The following is an 11,069-nucleotide window of genomic DNA, read 5'->3' on the forward strand; positions in this document are numbered from 1 at the left end:
CTAGAGATCCATATACAGTTCTTTCATCCATATGCTTCTTCACCATTCTTCTATTTTGGACTCCCCCAAAATCTTTCTTGAAGTGTAATTTCCCAAACCACATGCTGCTCCAGCAATGGAGAGTGGAATAGTTCCCTCCCTCCATCTTATATCCAAAACACCGGGGTAATACTTCGTATTTTCCTCCTTTTTAGTAGGTTTACATGTTAATTTTACATCTAGTTTACTTTCTAAAGCCTCCAGCTATACCAATATAACTTCTCACACAATGCTTTCCAGTTTATTCTCTCTCTTTAATGAAACAAAAAAAAAATTGCTTTCGTGGGGTGTTTTGCTTGTTTAGATATACTGCAGATTTTCCTGTTTGGATAAAGAAGTGGACTCACTTCTTTAGAAAGAACAGTTAGGTAAACTGTCTTTTCAGCCTAGAAAAGAAATCATAAGAGAGAGAATATGATAGAAATTCATGAAATCATGAGTGGAGTTGAGAAAATGAATAGAGGACAGTTATTCAGTCTTTTACAGCATGAGAACACATGAGCATCAGTTGAAACTAGTAACACTTTCAAACCAAAACAAATATTTCTTTATGCATAGCTGGACTGTAGAATTCATTGTCATACAGCACTGTTATTCATGAAATATTTATAGAAGTTCAAAGAGCAATGAAACAAATTTATAAAAGGGAAGTTCCCAACTGGCTAGTGACTCCAAAAGTCCTCAGAGGCCACAAATCATTGGAGCGTTTACAAGGAAAAATCTCGGTATGGGCTTGCCCTGTTCTTATATATTCCCTAGGCATTTGATTTTTGGGTCACTGTGAGAGACAGTACAGGACCAAGTGGAATTTCAACAGTATGGCTCTTCTTAGGACAAATATTATTGTATAAGTCATTATTTCAGTCATTTTATATAACTAGAAAACAAAATTTCATTTATTTATATATCCAGGCATTGCAAACAGACATGAAAAATAGGTATTTGAGTTGAAGGCAAAATATGACCAGCATTTCTTGTAAGACTTGTTTGAATGGAATCAGCTGAAACAGTACACTCTGTTTTAATGATTTTTAACTGAACAGAGTAAGCAGCTCAGTGGATCCGGTTTTGGATTCACTCCAGGCATAGAGCCATAAGAATGATGTGGTTTCAGGGGGCTGAATCCAACATGCATGCAAGCCGGCATGTACACAGAAGAGGAGCCAAATTGGAGTGAAAGAGGAGATGTACAGCCCGATCTGGGCTCTTTGCCGGTTAGTATGGCAAGTTTGTTCTGTGGCATTTCCTATGCAAACACAAAGAGTGCTTTGAAAGTCTAGGCTTTTTAATTTGCTGCAGGTGCCAACCAATGCAGAGCAATTTAACTTAGGAGTTTTATTTCTGAAGTTATTAATGGTAAGCTGGTGTAAAGATGTCAGTTAAATAGTACCACATTTTAGCAAATTATTTTGCATTAAATAAAAGCGGGCCTGTGTCATGGTCCAGTTACTGAGGAAGATTTTAAAAATTGGATGAGTGTAAAACTTAATCTTTTTTCTAAATTCCCAGTATTTCTTTGCCTTTATTAGATGTGCAGCCCTGCTCCTCACCTCACGCTGAATGGCACCGCACCAGTAGCCACCCGGGTTGAGTGTGAATAGGCAAACTCTCATGCACCTCTTGAATCTCATAGAAAAAAAAATTCAGGGATGAGGTAAACCTGGTCTGGAGCACAGCTTGATGATCCCGTTCTGAAGCTCCTCTGTGTGTGTGGTCCCTCCAGCCGCTGTTTCATGGTCTAATTGTCATATGTGGTAGCCATACTGTTTTGGTGCTGAGAATGGTTTGTAAGTCCTGTGGAAATACCTGTCCACTGGCTGCAAACTGAGGGACTGGGAAAGCCCATTGGAGTTGGTAAGGCTGCAAGTGGAAGGTGCAGGCAGGAAACATTCGTCTCTTTCCTTCTGCTTCTAGCCGACAGCTAGATTTTGGAGCAGGACGGTGATTTTTGGCTGCTAAATTACAAGCCTTCTTCCACAAACCAAAAGAGACCAGGTTCATTGAACTGAGACCAATATGCATCTATGGAGACTTCCAAAAGGGTATTTAAACACCCTGTGCATGACTGTACAATGGCAGAAGAACAAAATGTCATGCTTGCAACTTCTAATGTTGCAAATAATCCTCCTCATAAGTATAGAGAACGTATAATTTTGTGTTCAGAAATATGTCTAACTGAAACTTTTGAGAAATTTAAAGCAGATGCCCCTTTTCAGGGAATATGGCCTCTTCTCAATGGCCTCGCAGCTTAAATTGATGCATCTCTCCATCTCTGGGTTGGACTGTGTGTGTTCTTCCAAGTAAAAAAGTTGTGGGTTTTTTCTTTTCTTTCAGGGATGATGCATTTTTAGGGTTTTTATGATTGACCAGGTAGAGAATATATCTGTATGAATTGTTTTTGAGAGAGGATAAGTGCATTGTAGTTACAGTATAAGCACATTTTAGAAAAGAACAAGGAGCATGTTTTACATTGGTCTTTGAAACCAATAAGAATAAATTTGTTCAGCGGTAACAATAAGCTATTTGAGATTTTGACATTTGGTGTTCAGCATCAGCTTTGGAGATTAGAATGCACTGAAAGAAATTGGCCAATGGAAAACTATTAGTGGCGTTCATTTAAGCTAAATTTGTTTAACGATTTTCAATATATAAATAATACAGGAAAGAGCCTTCTGTCCTGGAAAGAATGTGAGGACTACTCAAGTTTCTTCTTCAATATTCAGACTAATTTATGCAAGTCTGAGCAAATAAACTTTTAAAACTTTGAAGTAATTTAAAAAAAAAACAACAACACTGTATACAGTCCATAAATACTGAGGATACTCTATTTAGTGTCAATATCAGGAAAATAACATTTTAAATTTTTATATACACAAATACACATTTTTATAGGAGAGGCCTCAAGCATCCTTGATGACAAGTAAAAAGGCCATTCTTTTTAAAGCAGAGACCATTCTACACAATAGCTCCATCACCACACAACTCCCACCATGCATTGCACACACAGTAGATCAAGAACTTGTTCAGACCAAGAGAATAACATGCCATCCCTTCCTCCAAATAACACACCATCCCTTCCTCCAAAACACATTGCAAGCAATATGTGTATGCATGCATGTTCTCACCATGGAACAGATGCACAAATCCTTAGTTTCTTGGGTAGCTGCTCAGGTAATGCTGACAGTTCCTGTTTTCTGCCTGGGAGAACTATTTGTCTAGGAATATGGCTTTTCTAAGAAGAAAGGAGCAGCCTCAACTTAGAAAACATGTTATCAAATTAAGTAGCTATTCTGAAGTAATTTTCTACTAGCACCAGAGGACCTGCAGGAATAGAGCAGAATTACAGCCTTCACACTACCTAATACAGACCTGTTTGCTCTTTCCAACTCCCATTTATGCAGTGGAAACATATAAGAGTTCAAGTCAGAGAGTTGCACTGCTTAGCATGAAAGCTTGGGAGGACTTGGTGAAACCCTTGCCTTCGGGCTATGGGTGCACTGCCAGTAATCTAGGCGGGAATAAAACTGCCCACTATGCCAAAATTATGTACTAGATGAATTTCATTACTTTCTGCCCAAATCCAAATGGGCATAATAGGACGAGAGGAAACGGCCTCAAGCTGCGCCAGGAGAGGTTTAGGTTAGACATTAGGAAAAACTTCTTCACCGAAAGGGTGGTCAAGCATTGGAACAGGCTGCCCAGGGAAGTGGTTGAGTCTCCATCCCTGGAGGTATTTAAAGAACGGATGGATGTGGTGCTCGAGGACATGGTATAGATGGACTTGGCAGCGTTAGGTTAACGGTTGGACTCGATGATCTTAAGGGTCTTTTCCAACCTTAATGATTCTATGATTCTATGATTCTATAAATAATGCACAACTCAATGAGGAGACTGAGAAAAACTATTTGTTGTGGCTTAACCCCAGCCAACAACTAAGCCCCACACATCCGCTCACTCACTCCCCCCAGTGGGATGGGGGAGAGAATCAGAAGGGTAAAAGTGAGAAAACTCGTGGGTTGAAATAAAGACAGTTTAATAGGGAAAGCAAAAGCCGCACACGTAAGCAAAGCAAAACAAGGAATTCATTCACTACTTCCCATCAGCAGGCAGGTGTTCAGCCATCTCCAGGAAAGTGGGGCCCTATCACACATAACAGTTACTTGGGAAAACAAACACCATAACTCTGAATGTCACCCCTTCCTTCTTCTTCCCCCAACTTTATATGCTGAGCATGAGGGGAGACTTTATCACTCTCTACAACTACCTGAAAGGAGGTTGTAGAGAGGTGGGGGTTGGTCTCTTCTCCCAAGTACAAGTGATAGGACGAGAGGAAATGGCCTCAAGTTGTGCCAGGGGAGATTCAGATTGGATATTAGGAAAAATTTATTCACGGAGAGAGTGGTTAGGCATTGGAACAGACTGCCCAAGGAAGTGGTACAATCACAGTCCCTGGAAGTATTCAAAAAACTTGTGGATGTGGTGCTTAGGGACATGGTTTAGAGATGGATCAGGCAGTTAGGTTAATGGTTGGACTCGATGATCTCAGAGGTCCTTTCCAACCTTAACGATTCTATGATTCTGTGATGTCATATGGTATGATGCAATATCCCTTTGGTCAGTTGGGGTCAGCTGTCCCAGCTGTGTCCCCTCCCAACTTCTTGTGCACCCCCAGCCTACTCGCCTGTGGGGTGGGGTGAGAGGCAGAAAAGACCTTGAATCCCTGTGTAAGCACTGCTCAGCAATAACGAAATCATCCCTGTGTTATCAACACTGTTTCCAGCACAAATCCAAAACATAGCCCCATACAAGCTACTATGAAGAAAACTAACTCTAGACCAGCCAAAACCAGCATATTATTCTAATTTAATAACCTGATTATGAGGAGTTTCTGCATGTACTTTTTGTCCTAATAGTTCAATACAGAAATCTGGTAATGTTTTGGAGTAATATGGATAAACTTTATAGACGAGTCGAGTCCACTGGGCAACAATGGCAAGCAAGACTGCTCTGACCTGAATCTTTTTAGAGGTCCACCCGCTGCTATTAAAGCATATCTTCCCTTGACAGCTGCTCACCTAAGCCATGCTACTGATTCTGTGCTATAGGAAAAAAAAAAAATCTTTGTTTTACATTCTATCATCTTCTCCAGTTTTCTGCACTTCTCGGAGGCAGACTCGTGACTGGGGTCCATCTATGTACCTGACATTCCCACTGAATAGAAGCTGCACAGAGTATTGATGAACTGTAGATGTTCATAGTAACACAAGACAGAAACGGGAGGTCTTCTTTGGAGAATTTTCTGTGCTTGAGAGAGAGTAAAGCAGGAAAACAACTCCACTGTTCCTTCCTTCCTAACTGAGAATGGTTCCCTGAAATATTTCAGGAAAAAAATCTATAATAAATGTTCCTTACTCCATTTGCTCCTACTAGAGAATGTCTTCTAACTCTTCTGCAAAAATTTCACTTTTGAAGACTGCATGGTACGTGTCTCTGCAGTAGCTAGGGCTGTAATTTCTCCAACTCACCCTACCAGTGGACAGGTATTATATGCTACTTATTTTACTCATCTTACGCTTGATATAATTCAAGAGTACTTTCTTGTAACCCTTGAGAGAAGATTACTTCAACAAGGAAAATAAATGGTAGGAAAGCTCTTTTCTCCATTCATCTACTGCATGTCCCCTGCAAACTTCTTTGTGCAAAAGAGGTGATGTGGCACTGCGTGTCAGCATGAGCAGACATGAGTTTGTGTTCCTATGAGATCAAGCATCTAAAAGGAGCTGGGTTTCCCCTCCTTTGAGAATTTGCCTCCTCTAAGGCAGGGTTATGCCAAACCCTTAACATTTAAAACTTACAATTAAACTTTACAACAAGGGTGTCTTTAAGAACTACAGATGCATGAGATGCAGGACTTGGGGGGTGGAGAAGAAAAATGTTGCCTTTTGGGCTATTTTAGCTTCTCGGTGTACACTTGGCTTATGATCTTATTTCTTTGCAACAGTGAGGCTTCATAATTAGCTTGTATCAACAAAGTCTTAATCTAGGACATAGATTAAAAAAAGAGAAGGAAAGTTTCAAAATTCACACTAAGTTTTCAAAAGCTGGCAACACTGATGAGAACTCAAGTTGATCATCCAAAACCAGAAGCCATGCAGTAAATTCCTGACCTTGGTCACTTTGCGGGGACAAAGAAGAGGGGGTGGCCACTGTATTGCAGCAATGTGAGCCTCAAGTTGATTTTTTTGTCCAGAGTCAGAAGTTGCCCTGAGTGTTTCTGTGCAGCTTTCACTTGGAGAAGGGGTGTGTGCTAGACTTGGCTTGTTTTGCTCATAATATAAATACCTTTTTTTTCTTTTCTTGTTTTTCAGCAACAGTTGGCCAAGAATATAAAATTTGGGCAGCCTCCACAAATGACAGTTTCTGTAAGGACAATGGGGGAGGCAAACGCCAGTATAGAAGAGGATGTGTTGCTCAGTAGCCCCATGGAGATCGAGACTCAGCAGGACACAGTGATCTCAGACAGTGGTAATAAAGTAAGCACTTTAAATCGACATATCCATGGCATTATAGCGGTATTAAAAGAGTAAAGTTCACTGGGGCGTAGCAGATGTCTCCAGTGAGGCATAGCTGAGCTCAGCGGGCTGTTTTATGTGGGTGGGATCTCTCAGCTCGTGCTTCTTGGACTGGTGAGACGCGTGTGCTCTTGGCATCCTGAGCCGGGTCCCCAGAATTACTGGTTTGAACGTCTGCTCTGAACTTCCAGCAATGCAGACATCACTCGCAGTGTAGCTAGAAGACAGGAAATTTTTCTGAGACAGAAAATGTCATGAAATATGGACTTCCCAGCATGGAAAGTTGTGCACAGCATCAAATGGCAACAAGGAAAATCATTCCAAAATGAGGGCTATCTGGAGCCTAAATCTGTAAAATCCTGGGTCTTGGGGTAAATATCCATATTCCTCGTGGACAGGAACTGAAGGGAAAGGGGGAGAAACATTTTGAGAATGCTCCCTAAATCCAAACGTCCAGTATAATTCAAATAATTATTCAAATTATCCATGAAGATTTTGATACCGGGAACTGTAGGCATTCAGATGTCCAGAAAGGGCTTGTTCAGGCAGTGAAGAAACACAGCAAGTGATGGAAGCTCTCTGGAAATCCCCTAAAGTGAGACTGGTTCTGTGTGTTGCTGTAATGGCTGAAGGGAGCATGAGGGACAGAGGGACATCCTTCCCTGCCCGGAGGAGACTGACTTTGTGCCTGGGAACCCTTGGGGAAGGCACGCAGCAACCCACCATGTGCATGCAGCCTGTAAGATCCTGGAGGGACACCAGGGCATGGGCCTCAGCTCCTGTTCACTAGCACTAGTGCTAGCTGTGTGAAAAGCAAAGGCAGTAAGTGACCTCTGCAGCTCATGCCTATATTCAGCCAAACACGCAGAAGGGAGAGATCCATGGCTCACATGGCCCAAATTCTTCATCAGCCTTCAAGGGGCAACACAGCTCCTCTGTGACCACTTTGCGGCTGTGGTCGGGTCTGTCAGGGAACCAGGCATTTGGGTAGGACCTGCACACTCACGCCTCTCCCTCTGCAGTCTGGAAGGATAAAAATGCAGTTGAAGTAAGGTATATTTCTTGTGCTTCACCAATACTCCCTTTTGAAGTAATCAGTTAAGGTGAATCAAGAGCATCCTGCACGCACAAAAAGTGCAGTGGGATTGCGGACAGGTTTTGGCTATGCACCCTGGTACTAGGCGAGACTCTGTGTTTGATACCAACATACATTCTCTGCAAACAGCCTTCTTGCTGGGTCTGCAGGACACCTGAATGTCACCTAGTGTCAATTCAGCTCGAAGGAGAAAATAATTCAAGCACTAAAAAAACACTAGGATATCTTTGTGTAATATGGAGGGAGAGATTCGGTCCTTACAACCTACTCTGTTAAATATTATGTTTTGAAAACAAAATTAATGCCCCTTTGCATAGTTCTTTTTCCAAATACTGAAGGAGGAAACTGCTACTCAGAGGAGATTGCAGACACCAACAAACCAACGTTACATGCATAGGGTCAGCCAGAGCACTTGGTACTTTCCTCTTTTACTGTGCGTTACTCATTAGAGATTCCTGGTGCACGGCAGCTTGCCTGGTTTCTGCTCCTGTCTCTGCTGTGGGCCTTGTAACTCCTCTGTGTGTTTATCTGCACAGGTCCTGGGGGGACGGGGTGGCTTCTGTCAGGAGTTGGTGGCCAGGACCACATAGCACTGCTCTACTGCAAACAGGTTTCCCGCGTTGCTTTGTGACTTTTGATTTTCCCGACTGAGTAACTTGGATCAATGGCGAGAGATCTGCGCTTCGTTTAACCTCTATTTGTAAAGCTGTTTTTTTAGGCTTTATGCTAACAATCATGTACACCTGGTGAAATGGGATCCCAACATTCATTAGGTTATGAGTAATACTGTGATATAACGATTAAAACCAATGTTTCTGGGTGTGATGAAAGCTGCTTCAATCCCTGCGCCTTAAAAATCCTCTCCTGTGAGATGGCTAGGAGAGGGACGGTAGCTAAGGAGTCCTAGTGACTGATAGGCAATGATTGCTCTGGGGGAGCCAGTTTGCTTTGTAAGAAGAGGAGTTGTCAAGAATCTGGAGTTGAAACTCTTTGCAGCAGAGGTAATGCCTGATCAGGTTCCTATTTTTTTTCCTTAGCTGTAGGTCAGGAGAAAATAAAGTTATTAAGAGCTGATTGAAATCCTACAAAGCTGTGCTCTTTCTTTTGATTTGGAACCTGGTTATCTCGCTAAGGAAGCGTGAGTGTTTTGCCTTTTGTAGTGTCTTGTAGCAGCATCTGCTTCTGTATAGACAGCAGTGATTCAAGGACCAGCAAAGAAACCCATAGCATTTAGGAACAAGAATTGTTTATCCATCAATCCTGCAGTGACAGGGAACAGGGTAAAAATCCTACTCTAACATGCATGATTTCACAAGTCCTTTGAATCGTATTTATTAGATCCTTTGCATTTTAATATCTGGCTGTGGTAATCTTGTTTTCTAGTCCACTGACACCCCAGATTTGTTGAGAACAATGAAGTTGCCTGGAACAGGACATGAGGTGGAAGAAAAGGTAACAAAACTTTTACACTCAGTTTGCACCAAGTTAATTTCTAATTTTAGTTATGAGAAGCTTGACAGCCAGTTTTTGCTTTAATACCCATTTCATTGTTCCATGATCATCCAAGATTTTGTGAACATTGCACAGTCTGGCAGCTAGTCAATAAGCAATAACTAAGATTGAGAAATCTGTAAGAGCTGATTGCAGGAAACAGCAGAACTCAGTCTCTGCCAGTCTTGCAGCATTCCTGCATTTGATGTATTAATCATAGAGCCATAATTTTCATAAGTATTTCTACTACTTTGTTATGCCTCCATGTAATTCAATAACCATATGCAAAATGTTTCATCAGCTTTTAAGTAATTGGTTCCCTAATTAGCATATGTTTAACCTCGGAAGATTAAAGAGCTGTCTTGAAAACAATGTATGTGATTTTCTTTCCTTACAGAAGATGTTTTCTCCCTCCTTTTTTTTCTGTCTTCTTTGTCCACTTGGATTGTGCCAAATACCAGTCTCAGGATGACAGCTTAGTGACTTATGGGAGAGACTGATTACAGGCTCACTCTTACACGTCGTCTAGACATACAGTGCCACTGTATTTATTCATGAGAGGCGTCTCACTGTATCACTTTGTATTTGCACTTTCTGGACCCAAATATTTGAAGGGCAAGAGAAAAAAGCACCAATCAAAGCCAGTATTGTCTTATTTTAATTTTTGCTGTTCTTTGGTGCTAGCTTGGACAACTCCACATGACTGTGGAGGGAAGGTTTTCCACAGGCACTGTGCCAGTCTGAGATCCCATACCGTAGTCATCTCCCATGCAGACAGTACAGCTCTGTAGCTCTTCTATTATAATCCTTAGACAAGTCAATCTGACTTGCTCTTGCCTAAAGTGTATAATCTAAATTATTTAAAGATGTAGATATCTTTTCCCCAGTAAGCAAACTTTAAAATGTTCCAGTGTTTGATGTTGCTTAAAACTCTGCCTCTGCCCTTCCCATTCCCAACAACTTCTGAGTGGAGCTAAACTGTGAAAAAACTTCTGTTAGAATGGTCTAAGTAATTTTTAAGTGAAAAATATAAAAATGTGTAGTACTGGAAATAGGAACATATTACAGCTGTAACTTTCATGTCCAAAGTTCATGATCTGTATAATGGAAAAACAGAGTTTGAAATCTTTTCTACTAATAACTCCTTTGAATTCAAAACTGCAAAGGCTTTTGTGTGTATGTGTATTATTTATTTATCTATTTATTTCAATGGAACAAATAGCTTAATAATAGCTTCTTGTGTTTGTGATGCAAACAGGTCACTCCAGTCAAATCATCTCGGCCAAAAAGACAATTTTCCTGTTCCGGCACAATTGAAACGATCAATTTGGATGCCGTTCCCCAGGCTGTTGCTCGTCTAGACAACAGTGCAGCTAAACACAAAATGTCAGTGAAGCCAAAAAAGCAGAGGATGTCAAGAAAGCACAAGAGATTAACAAAGGTATTGAATCACTGGTCAAATAGTGAGGGGAGGGGGGTTGCTTTTGAAGCCGGGTACAAAATAACCATAACTGAATGCACCGGGAGTAGCTATAGACAGAGGACTGTCTTAAGACGTGATGAACACTGTTAAAGATAGCTATTGAAAGCTTCGACAAATCTTGTGTCTTCACGGCAAAACAAAATGCATGCTTCTTCCATTTTGTCTTGAAATCAAGATAGAGACCTAAAGATGAAACCCTAGCTGGAGAGAAGATGCAAAGAAGTTTTAATATGGCCAGTTGAGACAAATACTACTTACACCTGAGGTACTTCAATTAGGATTTTACATTGGGAGAGCGTTCCGATTCTAGTTTTTCTAATAAAAAATATAGGTCAGAAAGGTCTGAAGGATATCTGCCACTGTTAATGCAATAGAGGTAATCAGAGAG

At 41.1% G+C, this 11,069-nt stretch overlaps 1 protein-coding gene across 6 annotated transcripts in view; it reads left to right on the forward strand.

The window, feature by feature from the left end:
* CRACD (capping protein inhibiting regulator of actin dynamics) overlaps nucleotides 1–11,069 on the forward strand; it is a 140,057-nt gene that overhangs the window by 115,839 nt on the left and 13,149 nt on the right. For all 6 annotated transcript variants that reach the window (XM_087735735.1, XM_087735729.1, XM_087735734.1 and 3 more), the window contains 3 exons: nucleotides 6,408–6,572; nucleotides 9,091–9,159; nucleotides 10,457–10,639. In XM_087735735.1, coding sequence (XP_087591861.1) covers nucleotides 6,408–6,572; nucleotides 9,091–9,159; nucleotides 10,457–10,639 — 417 coding nt within the window. The remainder of the gene's footprint in view (nucleotides 1–6,407; nucleotides 6,573–9,090; nucleotides 9,160–10,456; nucleotides 10,640–11,069) is intronic.

Source organism: Nipponia nippon, unplaced genomic scaffold, assembly GCF_047370975.1.
Source record: "Nipponia nippon isolate SJK-2023a ecotype South Korea unplaced genomic scaffold, ASM4737097v1 scaffold_6, whole genome shotgun sequence".
Taxonomy (NCBI): Eukaryota; Metazoa; Chordata; class Aves; order Pelecaniformes; family Threskiornithidae; genus Nipponia; species Nipponia nippon.